Raw genomic sequence first — 18,973 nt, 5'->3', positions numbered from 1 at the left:
GTACTCCAAACAACTACGTGTTATTTCAGTTGTAAGCCACAATCTTTTGGAAACGACGTCCCAAGAGCTCTTGTCATCATAAACCCGACAGTCAATGCACCACCAGTCTGTGGACATAGAGAGCTTTCAAGTGCAAAGCAGATTATCAGAAAAGACACATTGCCAACCTCCTTAACAAACTGGACAATGCTCAACTCCTGTAAAAATGCTTCATATGTCTGCAATTTAGTTGTCTTAGTGCCATTGTAATAAATTAATAGAAAATATATCTTTTTTTTTTTTTCATTGGAAAGTCTTTAAGAAAATGTACAAACATCTAACTCCGAAAAAGGACCAGCTGTTTCGGCGACAGGTAAAACAAGCAACTGAACAGAGGCAATAAAACCCAAACATCCAAACAAACAAAGAGACAAACAAACAAAATGCAACCAAAAAAAAAACCCACTCCACCAATGGCAACTGTGTAGGCAAACATGGAAACATCTGCAGTAATAAGACCTTACAGAGAGGGTCACTGCAGCTCATGCAGGGGATGAGAATTGGGAAATTCACTGGTCAGAGTTCACTGCAGCTTCTAGAACAGGCAGAGACTGAGCAGGAGTCACTTGGCACAGAGCTCTTGTGACTGGGGATGGCAGCAGGCTCCATTCTGTCTCCAGAGGACACAAGGATGTCACCTCTCACCAGGAGCCCTGGGCATTTCCCTGCACACAGCCAGGATGCTCTGCTGGCTGTGTGATTGATTCCCTGCAGGAATTCACAGCACAGGACCCTCCCCAGCTCCAAAACAGGCCCCACCTGCCAGGCTCAGCATCACAGCACAAGCTGCTGAAGTTTTTTCTCTTAATAAGGTGAGATCTTTTAGGAAAGGAAAAGAAAATGGTTTTGCCTAAAGCCAAGTCTTATGCTTTCACCCTGAGAAGTCCCAAACCAGTAAAATCAGATGCTACACTTCAGCACAAAGGAAACAAGCTGAACAAAGCAGTCTAGGGGACAGACCCACCTGGTGGGATGCTCCTGGGTGTTTACACTCTTAGAGAGGGCAGGAGAGGGGAAATGGCCATGGCCAGTGGAGCACTGCAGAGGGCAACCCCAGCACTAAGCAAATCCCACTCCAGGCACATCCCAAGCCTGGCTCTCCTGCCCACCCTCTGCTAAGTGCTCATGAAGGAAAAACTCCTGCTTTGGTCCATCTCCTGGAAGCAAATGTGTTCCACCAAAACTGCTGCAATCAACAGCACTGGCTCAGGGCAGGGAAAAGGTTTAGACAACTCAAGCTGACAGACCCAAGGGAATTCCTGTTAGTCTCTTCCCTTGACTTCATGGATCTGGCACTGCTGTGGCCATCATGGGACATCAGATAAACGTTTTGAATTATCACAGTTGAAAAAACACCAGTGAGACTGATTCTTTCATGGAATAATTTGCAAAATCCCCAAACTATCATAAGAATTTTCAGGGACAAACAACCCATCTCATTTACCTTTTACAAATGTTGTCCATTCACTCTGCAAACAGCACAAATGCCTAAGGAGCATTCATTACCAGACTCTTGTTGGGAAGCTGGGAGGGAACACTTGGCTCTTTTTTTTTTTTTTTCTTTGTTAAATACAATACACATGACATTCAGTGAATTCAAAACAATTTTGTAGTAAGACTGAAAAGAACATTTCCAGTTTCAAAACCCAGGAGAGGCTTGAGTGGAATGTAACCTACAGTATATTTGAATTTTGTTCATGCTTGCTTTAACAATCAGAGCACCTTATCTAAACCAGTATCTGCACAGCCTTTGGAATGACAAACAAAATCCTTGCTTTTTAGTCTAATTTCAAGGTAGTATTTTTGATACTGTGGGGAAAAAGAAAAACCTAATTAATAAACAAAGTAGCCCTCAGCAATTGGAATAATTTATGTGGCAGTAGGGACAGGCAGAGATAAAGTGGGGAAATAAACCCAAGTCTTACTGGCAAGACTGACATTCTTTAAAAGCTTGTCATGATGTCTTTCACACTTCCCCCCTGCCCTCAGATTTCTAAGAACAGCCACAGCCTCCAGAAACGCCTGTGTGGTATTTTGGGGCAACTGACAGAAATATCACTGAACACCAGAAACGCTTCAGTATTTTACAAGATAATTTTAACATTCCACCTTCAAGAGATGCCCCTGTAAAGTCCTGATCCACTCTGATCTGCCATCATTACCCAGGTCTTTGTTTGAAGCAGGGGGAAAAGAGGTACAAGACATCCAAATAGTGCATTGGGATTCCCACTTTAATTCTTCAGCCACCTGGAAAGATCTCACCCAGATCTCATGTAACCCTTACAGGAGGACCAGGACATAATATCTTAAGCCTGAAGACAGGATCAGAAAGTAAAACACAGCAGAGCAGTCTGATCCTGTTCCCTCTGATGTCCTGGGAAAGGCAGGGGCAGCTCACCCTATTTGATGCTGAATAAGATGAGTCCCAGTATTCCTAGTCAAAAATCGGAAGCCTTGAATTGGGATGGCATTAGCTGGCAACCATAAACTGATTCTGGATGTTGTAATACAGAGGGAAAGGCTGAATGGGAAAGGCTGAGAAAATACACATGCTAATTAACATTGTTCTTCTAGCCTGCAGCTGTCTGTTGAAGGAAAATTTCATATTTGCACAGCCACTATTAAAACACCTTGATCCATAGGAAAAATGCAGTTTTCTGAGGAAGCAGGAATAGGTGGTTCCATCAGTCTCTGCTGGCATGTTTTGTCCACTCCTTCTGTCATTTCTTCCCCAGCTATGTGCCGTGGGCTGCATGTACAACACACACCCCAAAGAGCTTGATCCAACCTCACAGAAGCATTAGGGGAAGTGCATACTGTCCAGTTACACTTCCCAGCATCCAGGAAATCACTCAAACCCGATTGTCAACCAGTCTTTGAACTGGCATCCCATGTCTACGCGAGCAGCTAGTTGCACTACCGAAAAGGAAAAGTCAACCTAAAGGATGGTGGAAGCAACAACCCTTGATGGTCTTCAGAGAGGATGGTGGAAGCAACAACCCTTGATGGTCTTCAGACCAAGAGCTCCCCTTCAAGAGGCAGCAGCAGGATCAGTCTGTGCCAGGAGAGCAGGGCCTGCAGGAACAGCCCAGGCCTCGCTCAGTGCCCCCTGAGCCAGCCTGGCCTGGCCAGCCCCGAGCACACGCCGGTCACACATGTGGCTCTTCTGTCACGTGTGGCCACTCTACTACTTACAGTGAGATTTCTTTTTCAACAGCAACAACAACAACAAAATGCTACGCTGGCGATGCAGGCGGGCGAGGCCTGCGCAGAGCGGTCAGTAGTCTGTCCGTCTGTCCGTCCATCCATCCCACAGGGCGGTGCTGGCCGCCAGCAGCCACAGCAGGGTGTCCTCACAACTTCATTTTCTTCACCACAGGAATGGGCAGCGCTTGGTAGATTTTAGCTGAGTCCTCGCTGGTGGCCAGCCTCACCCAGACGGGGCGGAAGCTGCCTTTGAAGCCCACAAAAGCCATTTTTTCTGCAATCAGAGCAAATACATTTGGAGTGTGCCAGAACCCCACCTGTGTGCATGGCCACACCTCATGGCTGGAGGGCTGAAGGTGCACAAAAGCCATGTGTGTGACACACACACAGATGGAATCATCCTTAAAGCTCCTAGAGCTGACTGCAGCAATGTGCACGTGGAGCTGTATTCTAATGCAGTATGTGATGCCCTGAAATCAATGTGCTTTGTCCCATCAGGTCAGAATGTTTCAAGAGAAAACCAGCTAAAAACAGATTCAGACAAGTAAAAAATCCTGGTTTAGGGCATTTAGTGGGTGAAAAAACTCAATATTTCTATTATTAAAAGGTCTTTTTATCTAAACTTAATCTGGAAAATCAAATCCCCTGAATTATTTACTTCTAAGGAAAACTGCCAGTATGTTTTTTCTATTTACAGTTTTAAATGGAGTGTGTTAACCAAAGCTGCAGTGGATGCAACCTTTCTGAATAAATAAATTACTGGTTCTAGGATGTTTTGAGCACATGCTGATAGAAACAAGCTAGGCAAAGTTTAGAAGCAGAAAAAACGGTCCCTTTTCTGGAATAATGGGAGGTTAGAAATGAGTTTTTAAAAACTGGTTACCTTTTAACCTAAAACCCTCTCCTGCTCCAAGTTTCTCCAGTACTTTAGTCCATGGTCCTCTTGAAATGAATCTTCCTTTAGATGTCACCAGCACTATGGAGCTGGAGGAAACAAAGAGGTTTGTAAATGGGTGAAGAGTCAGAACACCTTCCTCACTTCTTTGTCCTGAGCACTGGTAACTCCTGCCTCTGTGTGGCTTCAGCTTTAATGCTTCTCAACGCTTTCCAACAGTTTGGTCACAGATTATTTTTCCAGTCATGCAAAACCCATTAGAAAGCAGACAAAAGTCACTTTTTTTTAAATTTTAATTTTAAACATGGTTTTCTAGGATGATTTAAATGTTTCCAACCTGCAGTTCCATCCTGCTTTGCTCAGAGAAACCCAACTTCTCCCTGGGATGCCCTTAGCAAGTCTCAAGAGATTTCTTGTTCTTTCATTAGCAGATTAAACCTGAATAAATTCACTTCCATGAGACTTTTGTTGACTTTCCTTTTTTATTCCTTTCAGTGTGCTTCTCTTTAAAAAGTGTGTTAATATTATCACTGCTATTACTAATCAGGAACTGGACTTAACCAGGATTGGGATTTTTGTAAAGCAGGATGATGGCCTCTCTGAAAAGACTACATATTTTTTATATGAAAAAAAGTGAAAAATTACCATGCTTCCCAGAATTAACTATGTGATGTGATTTTTGAAACCTCTAGAATTATTTAGGACCATAGAAACACATCTGCCTGCACCTGCATGGCACTCTGCTCAAGCTTCCCCCAAGTCTCTGGAGTAAATGCCAGAACAACATCCTGTCAATCTGCCCACAGCTATTTCAGATCATTTGTCAATAAAGCATTCATATTTTTAATAAATCAGATTTCCAAACAGGTTTAATAACAATTAAATATATTCACTTCCCACAAGCACTCCACAAGCTAATGTGGGAACATCCCCTTTGGTTAATGGGGTTTCTGATGTGGTTCCAATTCTCCCTCCAGCAGAAGAAGCCATTGTCCTTCAAGATGCAGGAACATCTCTTGGCTACTTATGACTTATTTCCAAAACTCTTCATTTCTGGCTGCCCATACTTAAAATACAAAATAATCCAGCCTTTAGGCCTGGGGAAGGAATGTGCAAAGGGGAATGTATTTTATTAGTAGAATTATCTGCAATTTGAGAAAGCATATATGCAGTAAAAAAATGCAAGCTGTGTGCATCTGTATGGATCAGTGCTTTGTGAATTTAATTCTGCAGTTTGTCTATAACCCACAACATAAATGTAGCTCTGCAGTTTATTAATCACATGCAGCCTTGCACATTATCTGGGGCTCAATCAGTCCTTGAATCAAAGAGTGCATCCTGCTGCTGCCTGCATGCCCTGCACACATTTGGGCTCTTTTGGAGCCATCAGACACAAAACTACACTGGGTGTATTGCTCTGCTGTTGGGTGATAAAATCCAACATGTGCCCATGCTGGGTGATAAAATCCAAGAAAAATATGAGTGTTATGCAGCATTCTTGTACATTGCACCTTAGTGAGAACAGATTGTTTACTCACTGATCTTTGATGTTGTTGACATAATTCTCTATCTGTGCTGGGATTCCTTGTAGAATGGAGTTTTTGAACGTCACTCGATCAACAACTTTTCCATGGTGTCCATCAATCACTACCAGCTGGATTCCCTCTTCAGTGAGGAAAAACCTGACACCATCAACCTGGGCAGGGGGAAAAACATCCTTCATCTCTCACAGTAACACAATTGCAAACAACCACCTGTGAGAAGCACTGACAGTCTTGAGCCACAGGACTGCTCTTTGCTTCAAAGGGCAGAATTCCAGCTCTCTGAGATCCTGCTATCCTGCGTATCAGGAGAAGATACACCCCTTTTTTATTTCCCCCAAAATATAAAGCAGAAATTACTCTAATTTAACTCTCCATGGAAACTTTGTAAGCAAGTTTTCCATGAAGATAAAGCAAGTGGTGTAGAATTGCACGCCATTAGGTTCATTGAGAGGATTTGCTCACCTCAATGTATGCAAAGTCATCCCTCAGGTGGAAGTACTGTTTCTTGTAAGTTTCTATTTTCACTTCAATTAGGTGGTCCTTGGTCTTCTGTTTGCAAAAAAAAAAAAAAAGAAAAAAAAAAAAACAACAGATTTTCTAGTGAGAATGTCCATTACCTGAATGCTGCATTTTAATTGAAAACATTTCAAACCCTGAAATTCAATCAACAAGGAAGCTACATAATAAGCACTGACCTGCCAAATTAAATTGCTAATGAAACTGGGCACGATGGTAACCTCTCTGCTCATCCTGTCACCAGTTAAGCTGTCTCACTGAATGGCAGAGTGATTCTTATTTTGCAGAACTGACACATAATTCTCCAAGGCTTTGCTGTGTATTCCAGTTTCAAGGGCAATGAGTGAAAAAACCCAAATAACAGATAAATACCTCACTTCCTCCCCCAGAATCAGACTGGATACTGGAGACTGTGTTATGCATTATATAAATGAGAATAATTCAGCTCTACTATTCAGTCCCCTGTGTGTCACTGCTGTCCTTACAGCCTGGAGGAGCTGGAGGCTCCAAAATTACATTCACTGGACCAACCTGTCTTCCAGCCCATCAGTTTTCACCCTGTGCTTTCAAGAACAGCACATCACATCACAGCCCCAAAAGAACAAGCACAGAGCTTGCAGTGGCTCTCCACACGTTTCAAGAATCAGTTTCATATTATTTCACCTGCCTGAAACATTCCAGAAAATCAGGCACAGCATATGCTGACCCTGGAACAAAGTTTTTCTATATCTGTGTGCTCAGTATGTGCCAGATTTACATGAGCAGTGATTCTGTGATAAGAAATCAGCTGCTTTACCAGTTGTGCACTGGAGAGCTTCTTTGGCATTGGCACTTCCACTATTGGTGTCTCAATGTACTTGGGGTAGGCTGTGGCTTCACAGTCGCTGACACCAGCTGTCTTTGGGATCACAGCTTTGATTCTTATTCGCTCACAGCCCTTTACAGAGCAGAAGGCAAACTTCTCCTTCTCATTTTGAGCTTTGAGTTTCAGAAACAGCAACCTGTAGGCAGGAAAAAAAACAAACAGCATCTTTCAAACATTTTGTGCATGTGCAGAAACATATTGTTTTGGTGGACTCTTTTCTATGGTTTGCAATAATTTTCATTGCAGCCCTTGGCCCTGTGTTTTATAGTGCCCAACATCTCACATGCAAATAAAAGGGAACACTCATCCCAGAAATGGTTTAGGGAGCTCATGGAAACTGAAACGGAGAAATCGGAGAGCACCTGAACACCTTCTGAGCTCTATTCTATAGTGACACATTATATATAGAAATACATGCTTTGTATTTTAGGTCTTTCTTTCTTTCCCATTATTTTAATCATTTAAAATAACAGGCTTTGCGCTTAGTTCCTGAGCATCCCTGTCATGGTGTTTATAAATAGTTGTTGTTCAAAACAATAAGAGCTGTGCATGTCTTCAGTTAAGTTTTGTGGTCAGCACTTTGCTTTTGTCTTTTTCTTTTTTTTTTTTTTTTTTTCCTATTCTAATTTGTATTCACTTGGAAAAGCATTTCCCAGAGTAATTGGCAGTGCAGCAGAGGCTGTGAATGACTGGCAGGCCTGGAGTCCCAGGAAAATTAAACACTGGTCACATTCCCAGAAAACCTTCCTGGTTTGGTTCAATCCCCACTAGTGGCATCAGGCAAACGGCTCCCAGCTCCAGCAGCATTCCCAAAGCAGCAATGCCCAAACCAGCCAGGCCTGCTGTCTTACCCAGTGTCCTCATCCCAGTAGTAGTACCCCTTGGTAGGGTATCTGTGCTCCAGTTTCTCCATTTGGGAGGTTCTGTAGAAGGTCCCAGTTTTGTATGTTTTCTTCAAGAGACGGTTGTGGATGTCTGAGAGAATGGAAAATGTTGTCCCTTTAGGATAGCAAAACCCTACTTGGATCCAGTCATTCCTAAAAATAGCAAAGACCCACATTGTAACAAGTTATAACATAACTGTTATTTTCCTGGGCATGCTAGAAGCCAAACTATAAATAATTTACAATAAGTTTTTTTCCTGTCCAGTTAAAATTTTCATGGTTTAGAATGGAATAATGCAAAACAAATTAGACATAACAACCATGGTTTAGTTAAGCAATGTAGGGCAGATCTGCTCCTGCCTTCTACACCTGTGACTTCCAGGCACCAGGAATGAATTAGCTCTGAACCTCCAAAAATGAACTGAGTTATCTTACAGAGCTTCCTGGGGGAGGAAACAGGAACCTGAGATGGCTCATGAAAAGATGAACTGAATGGACTTCCTGGAACAGGCATGTTCCTTCTGGAAGAGCTCATGAGGTGATGACCTCACCCATTAGAAATGTGCAGTTACACGATTGTGCTGGAATGCTGGGACTCAGTTCACTCACTTGTTGAAGTTGATGAGCCATATGGCCAGCTCTTCAGGGGCTGTCTTGTCCCAGTGGATGGTGTAGCCTTTCCTCAGAGTTACAACTGGCTGATACTGCTGGTAATGAGTGCTTTTGCTCAAAGCCCCTTCCAAGTAGAGTGGGTGATTGTGGTAGTCATTTTTTATTATTTTCATTTTCAGGTTGGCTGGCTTGTAGGCTTGGATGTATATCTGGATGGAAAAAACAAACCAACCAAACAAAAAGAGAGATCACCAAGGATTTAATGAACTACAGTGAAAGGTTCAGATACTCAATAGATGTGAGCTGGAGCAAGTCCTATATGCTGGGCAGGAACCTGTGTGCTGTGCACTTATGTTCAATTTCTTAGGCTTCCATTTCAACAAAGCAAACTGTTTTCAGGAAAAAAAAATAAGACTCATTTCCTCATCCACTGAGTTCAAGGGCATGTGCCAGAGGCTGCAGCAGGGCTGAGATATTCCACAGCACCCTGCAGCCCTCAGCAGCAGGACAGTATCTGCCTCAGACATCTGACTTGTGCTGAACAAGGATCCTTCTGTCTGGCTTTCAGAAGCCTGAAACCCAGCTCAGTGGTTAGAAATTGGCTGTAGGGGCATTGCACACAAAAAAACCCCAACTGTTGCAAAACACAAGACAAAACCAGGCCCTCTCAGCAGAGGAAAGTGAGGGCTCTCATGGCAGCAGCACTCAGGGCTCCTGTGGTGGGAAGAATGGTTTGGTGGTCACACACAGGATGAAAGACCATGAAAGCTGAAGTAAGTCTAATTTCGACTCATCAGCACATTTCCCATAACACTGTGGGCAGCACTTCCTTCCATAAATCAGGGGAAAATAACTAGCTGACAGTCCATGGATTTATGAATATTAATCTGTGCATGCCCACGGAGCTCTCAGGAGGCTTCAGGCAGAAGTTGTTGGAGCTGTCAGCAGCCAAGGCCAAGGTTTCAGATAATACACCACAGTATTTCCCATGTTCAGAACCACCTGTGCAGACATGCTGATAAACAAACACTGAGCACTCTTAAGTCCATTTCTACAGGTCAAGCTTTAAAGTGCCAACAAATTTTTAAACAAACCAAAGTGATAATGACACTGCAAGGTGAGCGGCCTTACCTGTGCAAAGTGCCCACTGCAGATGGAGCCTCTCCAGTCAGGCACATCAATGCAATCAGGGTGCTTGATTAACCAGTTATCCTCTTTGATCAGGTATGAGCCTGGGTATTCTGACACAGAACCATCCACATCATGAAAAACTGATGTTTTGTCACCATCCATATCCAGATCATTGAACCACGGGCCAGGTTCTCCAAAGAAGACTCTTGAGGTAATCTAAACAGAACAGTGGAACAAATTTACATCTCCAGAAAGGAATTCATCACTTAGAGTACAAGAAAAGGATGCCCTTGGTCACTACTGGCTCAATTTACCCATTTTCTGACTTAAAAGGTGTGTTTGATTTGTTAGGCAGAGCAGACACACATTTCCCTGCTGACCATGGGGGAAAGGCTAAAAAAAACCACAATTTCAGCCTCACCAGTGGGAAGGTTTATTTGAAAATTCTAGACAAAGGTTCAGGACTCGGGGCAATTTCACGAGAGCCACTTCAGTCATTGTTTGCTAACACAGCTTCAAAGTTCCAAGCCATGTGAAGTCATACCAATGTGGGAAACAGCCCTGGGAAATGGCTGCTCAGGCAACTTCTGACTGATATTTTTATCCAGCATAAATAAATGTAATGTCACCAGCCTGCCTTGTGCAATGTGAGAGCGACCAACCAACACTTTTAGGGGAATTTTGCCTTTCCCATCATATTTGGCACTGGTCAGCACTTTTCCTGACCTGTGAGCAAGCCTGCTAATTTTTTGAAAATTAGGCAACACAAATCATTTCAGCCCAACCACTTTATTTATTTATTTGTTTGTAATGTTTGGCAGCCGGATTTAACAGCTGCTAAAGGTGAACCTCAGTGAAACAGTTAGCATGTATTTGTGCAGGCAAATACAAAAATAACTCAAAAGAACAGACCCCAGGACGGGCTCAGACCAGCACCCAGAGGTTCATACTGCAATTCAAAATTTGGCAAACTCCTTTTGGCTGGACTCTGCTCTCATTTATGTCTGCAGAACTGGAGTCTGGTCTGGAATTACCCTAGTGTGCAGGGCTGCAGAATTATCCTGCATCAGCTCAGTTTCACTGGCTGTTCCCCAAAATCAGTATTTTCTGCTTCTAGGTCAGTCTGGCCTTTCAGAACAGACTTCCTTCTGTTGCTTTAATATTATACCACTGTCAAAAATAAAGAGGGGCTGATTCTTCAGTTTCTGAGCCGTACAGAAATGGAAATTATTTTCACTTCACTGTTGCTATAAGTTTTTTTTTTTTAACAATCCCTGCATCTGTTTTGCTGCAAACCTGATGGATACAATTGGATCTTCTTGTTATTGCACCCATCATATTTAATTGTTGTTAAGCTTCTGGCAAAGACAATGGGCAAGATTTTCTGCTTTTTGCTCACAGCCCCATTTCCAGGGCAGGGAGGGCTGTCTGGGAGGGTGTCAGGACCCAGGACATCCCTCTGGCTGTCCAGGACAGCCAGGACCCCTGCCAGGGGGTTCAGAAGCCCTGGCACAGAGCCCAAAACACCTGTGGTTTCGATTATGACCTGTGAAGCAAATTAACAACCTTAGATGAAGATCAGCAAGCCACAACAGTTCAGGTAAAATATTAGTGAGGTTATCATGGGGTGGAAAAGTAGATTTTGGGGTTTTGGTATGGGGGTTCAGGAGGCAAGATGGAGGGAACTGGGCATGTCCAGCCTTTCTCCTTCTTCTTCTTGGCCTCCATCTTCTGTTGTGATGTTGACACTTACAGATTGGTATAGAGTAGAAGCTCACTGTCTAACATAGGTGATAGGTATTGGAAAGTAATTGTAAACATTGTATATGTTGTTTTTGGTGTAAAGACATAACGCTGCCCCAGGGGCAGGCAGGGTGCCTGGAACTGTCCTGCTGGATGGACCTCGGCGGGGCAGGAGAAATTTTTTTATAGATAAGATACAACAAACAACCTTGAGACAGAGAAATTAAGAGCTCTGACTCCTTCTTCAAGCACTGGGCTGGGAAAAGAGACTTTTAACAATCTCGGGGTCACTCTGACAAGCTAACCATCCCGACAGGAGGGGACTCACGGGGACATCCTCGAAGCGGATGGCGGTGACGTTGTTGTTGGGGCAGCTCTGCCAGGCGTTGTTGAGGCGGAAGGCGAGCGCGCTCGTGTGCCGCCCATCCAGCGCCGCGAACTTGCGGAACGTGCAGTTCTGGACGTTGATGGGCCCGTCGTAGAACTGGATCCCTCGGATGGGGAAATCCCTGGAATGCATTCAGAGAGACTTGTTCAAGGCACGTTAGCATCAGGAGATGTGTTCTAGACACTCACGGTCCCACAGCACTTTCAATTCTTGCAGGCCGTAGGATGACTCCTAAGTTCCTGCTTTGGAAGAGAAGGGATTTCCCTTCTTTTCAGCTCTCTTATCCTTGCAAGTTCAGCTCAAGTTCTCTCATGTTGAATAGATCATCTTTATTTAGCCTGCACTTCTCCAGGGAAGGAAGTAACAGCAATGCCAAAGGACTGAGCTAAAGATGAATAAATTTGTGTTTGCCATCAGAAATGAGTTCTGCAGCAGTGAAACCTGAAACTCAGCAGAGCTGTGCAGACTCCTTGGGCTGAGTAATGGCAGGGCTAAAAGAAGTCCCACCACATCTTTCAAAGGGATTTGGAAAGAAGCATTGCAAATCAACTGCAATTAAAAAAAAGTTTTTGAAAATGAGGAAAAGTCCTACAATTTATAGAGCTAAGAAGAGTTGAGGAGCAGATTAATCTTTATCAGCCTTTCCTGATATCAGCTGCAAGATAAAGAAGACACCATCTTCTTACCAATTAAATGAACAAGATTCTTAAGGTCTTTAAGAGCTAAGATAAGACGTTTCAAATTTCACTTATAACAAATAAATTTGTACCCTTCCTCGTATGATCCCTTAGAGAATTCCTGCCTGCTCCAGTGCATTTGTTCTGAGTTTCTGCATGTAACATCCAAGATGAGATATGTCCACATATGTGTAAAGGATATTAGGAGAGTCATAGCAGAATGGGTTTTCATTATTGGTGTAGTTTATAATAAGTCTCCAGCATCACTGCTGAGAACAAAATTGAGGCCTGCAATATGTCAGAAAAGCATCAGTTGAGCTGTTTGCTCACTGTGGGGCTACTGTAGTACAGCACTGAGCACACACATGAGCACATGGATGCCTAGGAAGGGGCTTCTGTGAGCCTTCCTGGCAGCTGATGGAGCTCAGCTCACTGCTCAGCACTGCTGATCACACGTCCAGAGGTGCCCTGCTAGCACAGAGTACTCTTGCTGTCCTCTCAAATCCCCTTGCAAAGGAAGGAAAGAGGAGCTTGATCTGTCTTGGCAGCCTGCAAGGATGTACCTGCCAGCAGCAGCTGCACAGTGAGGACTCTGGGATTGGGAAACATGAAATTAAATCCTTTCTGTGTAATGGTTATTAAACTGAGCAGCGCTGGGGAAACCACACTGGGCTGGATTTGTGAGTGAGTGCTTTGATGTGCTGAGCAGAACTTACGGGCCGATGGGCAGGGTCCTGCCCCGGTGATCCAGACCCCCAGGTCCCCAGATCTCATTGTCCATGGTCTCTGTGCCCAGGTTTCCACTCTCACCCACAAACAGGCTGTTCTTGATCTCCTGCTTGGAGCCGTCGTCATGAGGGAAGGTGCCACCGCTGGGAAGAAAGGGCTGGAGGTGAAAGGGCTGCTGACAGCTAGCCCTGTGCCCTGCCACCCATCCCTGCCACCCATCCCTGCCACCCATCGCTTCCACCCAGCCCTGCCACCTAGCCCTGTGCCCAGCCCTGCCACCCTTACCTCGCCAAGGTCAGCCCAATGCCATTGTCAGCAAACCTGCCAAGAGAAGACAGATGCTTCAGAAGAGATTTGGGGTCACTTTGGTTTTTCATGTCAAACTATAACAAGCAAACTAGTGGGGAATAGCAGGGATTAATTACTGTACAGTGCTCAGGGGGACTTGGGTTTTTCCAGACTTGTTCCCATTCCAATTTTAGAAGTTTCTCTCTTGGCACATCCTGCAGAATTTGCAGATCACATGAAGCAGCGCACACACACCTGATTGCTCCAGCTGGGGTTAAGATGGTGATTACTAGCTATAGTTTACTTGCCTGATAAAGCTCTATCCCTTTGTCAAATGATCACACGCTTTTCTCTGGTAGATAAAATAATCATGCTTATCTCCTACTCCAACCAGATTTTTTTATTTAATGGTGCTTTGCCTTACAAACTGTGCTTCCCTGTCTTCATGTTTCACAAACTGCTTCCATAAAAGAGCTTTGTAAAGTGATAGAAAAGAGCAGCTTGGCTTCTCTTTCCTCTACAGGAATATAGACCAGAGCTTCCTTATTAAAAAAAAAAAAAAAAAAAAAAAAAATAGAATATCTTTCTATTTTGCTGAAATTTCAGGATAAGATAAATCACAGATGTTGGTCATTGACTGCTGCTTAGAGAAATGCCACTATGAACTTATAGTTCAAGTCAGTCTTGATGGTGTCTTCACACCAGCATCACCTCCCACGTCTGTCACTGATGCTGGCAGTGGTTGGGAGCAGATCCCCTCCCTGTGCTGCTGTCTGTAGGTGGCAGCCCTTCCCACCCTATGGCCTCCTCGCTTCCCTGCAGGCCACATTAGCGCTGGCCCTGTTAATGGGACACATAAATTAGATTCTAGCCATAGAAAAGGAAATGGCTCTGGCTATAAAGACAATTACAGTTTGATGGCTGCTTCCTCCAATTCACACACACTCAGAGATTTGCTGCTGGAAACTCATAAAGCACTTGGTGTTTTAGCACCCTGGCAAAGGATATTCAGCAATGCAAATGTCCCAGTGACCTGAGTGGGATCTGTGAGGACAACACTTGCTGGCCTTGGAGCAGGGTGGATTCTTGTGGGTCATTAGAAACACAAACTGTATTGCTCAATATGACATTTGTGAGTGTTCTGCTACAGCCCCATTCTCACCAGGTCACCGCTGCCAGCTTATCCCACTGGCTGCTTTAGGAGGTTTGGGTCACTCCAAGGTAAGGCAGCTCTGGCTGGGAATTGGACACCAGATATCAGCGTGGCAGCCCTTCCCACCAGGGTTATCACAATACCCCTCCTAAAGGGGCTTTTTCCTTCTTCTCCTCTTTGCTAGGATTGATATCAGGAGCCTGGCTCAGAAACAGAAACTGCAGCAGATCATCTGTTTTCAAGTGCAAAACAAATATCAGCTCTGGCCAGGGCAGGAAATGGCCTTCAAAGAGCACAACACACACTTTCCCAGACTCTCCCTTGCTGCTGGGATGCATAGTTTTATGTCTGCTCCATCAGTACCTGCTTATTCAGCATTACACTGAACCACATAAAACTGATCTGTGACCAGCCTGAGCCAGGAAAGGTGGTGCATTTCACTGTTTTCTTTTCAAAGCACTTCATCTTTAATATTTAAAAAAAATAGGTTTTATTTTTAGTTATTTGCATCTGTGTGTCTGTGTGTGTGTATTTCGTCAATTATGACGATTTATTGCTGGTCAGCATTACACAGAGACACAACCTGAGGCATCCCCAACTCAGACAAAGCAGGTTTTGTTTGTGTAAAATAATGCCTGTGGTGGCTTAACATTTCATCTTCCTTTCAGTCCTGGCCATATGAAAGGTGCAAAGCGATATAAATAGTCTGAACCACAGCTATGCTTGCCATAAACACCAGGCTGAACTCTGAGAGTTGAAATAAGGCAAAACTCACTGGCAGTTGTCCAGCCACACATCTCCACCTCGCAGCCAGGCCCCGTGATCCTGATTCTTGTAGGCAATAAAGCCCTCAATTATTGCAGGTTCCCTGGGCTTCAGAGGATCAGCATCCTTGTGGGGGCTGTACCTGCAGGCAGAGGGAGAGAGGAAAGGTTGGTTGGAGAGGGAAGGTGGCCTTGCTGCCTGAACATCTGCTTTATGGTAACTCAGGAACAGCTTTGGGACCACTCTCCATCCACGTAGCGTGTCTGCTCAAGCTGTGGTGGCCAGGCCCAGCTGCCAAGGGAAGGAAGGTCCAGGCAAGGCAGTTGTAAAGACCTGCTCCAAGTTTCCTTTCACCATTCCGGTGTTGTATTGCTGATATATTGCTGAAAGCATGGAAAGTTTATTATTGCTCCCAAAAGTTCCAGATATATTTATTTTTAATCTCTTACAGCTATCCTTTAGCATGTTCCTGTTATTTAGATAAATATCCTTTTGTTTTCCCTTTTGAGCATTCTTATCTCCTAACTCTGGCCATAGTGTGGCCCTGAGTACCGCTGCCAAATTTTTCTTGCTGTGGAAAGGAATTTGAAAATCTTGGAGAAGGGCTGAGAGTATGTCCTTCACTACTCCCACTACACAGGACACATGTACAAGATTTAGTGACCCTGAAGTTCTCAGTATGATGAAATATTGGCCTGATTTGGTGAAAAAAAGCAGACAGAAGCAGAAACTGCAGCAATGTGTGCCCTCAGCTGCTCCCTGACAGCCCCTGCTTGGGCCACAGGATCTGAGCAAGGTGATGCTGAGCCTGGCTGTCACTTCCCCTGTCCTGAGGCTCCTTTCTGCTCTTGGAGGAGCATCCTCCATCACACTGCACAGCTTAGAAAACCTGACAGATGAGTATCCAACTCAGTGCCAGCAACGCATGGTCCAGAGATTAAAATTCATTCCTCACCATGGAAAGCAAGGCCAAGCTGTCAAATTTCTAACAGATATTCAATAGCACTTTGCTTTGCTTAATAAGCCATCATATCAATCTAAAACTGAGCATCAGGCTGATAGGGTTCCAATAAATGAATAGTGCTTTGGCAGCTTCATCACTGTGAATTTACTTTCAGAGACAGATTTAGTATCAGCTCTTGTGAATTCCCCAGGCATTGTTAAGTACAGATATTTTGAGATGGATTCCAATTTCATTCACATTCATGATAACTACAGGGTCCAGAATTTGACTTGGACATTTAATGCTGTTACTGAATGCAGAATAATCTCTCCAATTCTGTCACTGTCCAGCCTAGCTCACAGTTTGCTCCAGCCAGCCCAACTTCAGTCATTTATTCAGTTCAGTCTTGTCACGTGAAAGGTGGAAAATGGAATAAATAATCTGAGCTGTAGTTTGTGCTGCTGGGTAATCCCCGAGCACAACCATGAGTGCATTATGAATTGTTTGCCTTCCAAGGGCCATTCCTGCCCTTGTATGGCAAGGGAGAAATTGCCTTTTCTAACCACTAACTGCGCCTGTGGCAGCAGGCAGCTCCCCAAGGCACGTGTTCAGCTGCTTGGAAAAGCAGCATCAGGCTCCCAAGAGCAGGTTGCTCTTAAATTATTTTTTTAGCAGCTACTTTTACCATTGAATTAATCACTTCAATTAACTGAGCATTTAAATAATGTAAATAACATTCCCTTTTGAACATCTTTTAGTATCAGCTGCTAGCCAGGGTGATGTGGATAACTGATATCTGAGCTCCTGCCTGGGCTCTCCTGGGAAGGAAGATGGATCCCACCCCAGTACTTCTTACTACAGTAGTCTGGGTAACCCACACCCCAGAGATGAGAAGGAGATAGAGTTGTCATTCTCCCCTGCTGAGCAGAGGCTTTCAGCAGGTTTCTATTCCTTACATGGTTTCTTCTGTCAAAAAATGCAGTTGTGGGGGAATGTAAGTTAGGGTGCAACTGGAGGCAACTGGTCTGTTAGGAAAGAAACTGGAGGCAACTGGTCTGTTAGGAAAGAAACAAGGAAATTGGAGAGTATTTAAGTCCTTTTACATGTCTGGGGGTTGGTAACTTAAGAGCCAGACTCAACCTCTGATGAGATATAAGGGTGCAAGTGCAGCTCTTTCATCAGCCTCCTCTGGGGCCAGCTCTGGGGAGAGAGTGGGTTCTCAGAAGCCACCAGACCACACTAGGTCTGCTGATATGATACAATCTCCAGAGAGGTTTCCATTATTTCTAAATTACTCCATTAGACCACAGAGAGGCTGTGCACAGAAATGAAGGATTGCTCTGTGTATTTAATTGTGATTGTTTCTGCAGTGTCAGATTTGGAACTAGACTGAAATCTGAAATCAAAGTATGAGCCCCATGACATAAGCACTCCCTATTTAAGCAGGTTCTAAAAGAATGAACAAAATTAGAAGCATTCCCAAGAAGTACTGAAATTTCTTATTCCTGAAAAACTCTTGCAGCAACTCCTGCCCAGAGGGACTGTTGACCAGGCAGTGAATTTTCTTCCTTATCTAAAAAATTCAAAAAATCAATGGAACACCCTACAGCAGATGTAATATCCAAGCCATCTCAGCTCAGAGCTAAAGGACGAGGACGAAACCAGAAGGGTGTGGGTGTTGAGGGTCCCTTATAAAGGAGAATGGAGAGATGAAGTCAGAAATGGCAAGGGGTATCTAAGTGAAGATCCTTTCCTCAAAAAGAGCCACTCCAAAGGCATTGCAATGGTCCCTGTGAGCTTGCCTGGGGCAAATTCAGAGCTTTCAGTCAGTGTTTAAGAGAAGTCCTTTCCAAATCAAGCTATGCAAAACACTTTACCTCCCAGAAATGAGTGTCAGGATAGGTCTTTTGTCCTTGGCAGAGGCTGGGGTGGTTTTAACGCCGTTATCGATGATCATTCCAGCCTAAAGGAAAACAGAAATGCAATTATCACAGTATATTTATGAATTTTACAGCTCTTTCCATCTCCAGACTCTACCCCCAATTGTTCTAAGCCAAAGCCACCGCCATGATGCTAAGAACAGCTTCTGCCAATAGCATGTGAAACAGAGGGCTGCCATGATTATCCAGACTTGCATATACCCCCCAAAATGGCTGCAAATTTCCAAAGCTGCACTTTTCTCATAATTGCATGTAATCCCACACACCTAAACCTTCAGCTTCAGTCTAAAGCCCTCAGTAACACAACATGGCACACTAAGGAGCAAATCAGCAGAGACAGCGATTAGACACAGCGACCGTGTTTATCCCTCCAGAAGCTGTTCAGGTAATTGCCAGTATTGGCAGCTGAGGTGTATCATTAGACAGGCTGCCAGCAGATGCTCCTGGAGGCAGTATTTCAGGAGCACGGAGGCAGGGAAGCAGCCTGAGCAGAGGGGAGAGCCGCTCTGGATGCCCAAGCACCAAGCGGAGCAGGTGCCAGCTGGCCGTGAGTGCTCCCACAAGCTGCCTTATCTGAGCCACAAACAAGCAGAGCTCCAAGGGAAACAGAAGGCACAGGCACTAATAGCTTGTGGGGCTGGAGGGAGGGATGGG

The 18,973-nt window shown here is 44.3% G+C and overlaps 1 protein-coding gene across 4 annotated transcripts in view; it reads right to left on the bottom strand.

Annotated features, from left to right (window-relative positions):
- Positions 1–1,552: 1,552 nt before the first annotated feature.
- Positions 1,553–18,973, bottom strand: part of CEMIP (cell migration inducing hyaluronidase 1) — a 98,996-nt gene continuing 81,575 nt past the window's right edge. For all 4 annotated transcript variants that reach the window (XM_074549256.1, XM_074549258.1, XM_074549257.1 and 1 more), the window contains 13 exons: positions 18,257–18,342; positions 15,447–15,578; positions 13,516–13,551; positions 13,218–13,373; positions 11,765–11,945; positions 9,694–9,909; positions 8,560–8,771; positions 7,918–8,103; positions 6,998–7,202; positions 6,148–6,234; positions 5,680–5,837; positions 4,130–4,230; positions 1,553–3,520 (listed from right to left, as the gene is read on the bottom strand). In XM_074549256.1, the coding sequence (XP_074405357.1) occupies positions 3,393–3,520; positions 4,130–4,230; positions 5,680–5,837; positions 6,148–6,234; positions 6,998–7,202; positions 7,918–8,103; positions 8,560–8,771; positions 9,694–9,909; positions 11,765–11,945; positions 13,218–13,373; positions 13,516–13,551; positions 15,447–15,578; positions 18,257–18,342 (1,884 nt within the window). In that variant the 3' untranslated portion in view covers positions 1,553–3,392. The remainder of the gene's footprint in view (positions 3,521–4,129; positions 4,231–5,679; positions 5,838–6,147; positions 6,235–6,997; positions 7,203–7,917; positions 8,104–8,559; positions 8,772–9,693; positions 9,910–11,764; positions 11,946–13,217; positions 13,374–13,515; positions 13,552–15,446; positions 15,579–18,256; positions 18,343–18,973) is intronic.

Source organism: Zonotrichia albicollis, chromosome 11 (assembly GCF_047830755.1).
Source record: "Zonotrichia albicollis isolate bZonAlb1 chromosome 11, bZonAlb1.hap1, whole genome shotgun sequence".
NCBI classification, from domain to species: domain Eukaryota; kingdom Metazoa; phylum Chordata; class Aves; order Passeriformes; family Passerellidae; genus Zonotrichia; species Zonotrichia albicollis.
The sequence above is the reverse complement of the archived record's forward strand: the minus strand, read 5'-3'. Positions and strand labels throughout refer to the sequence as shown.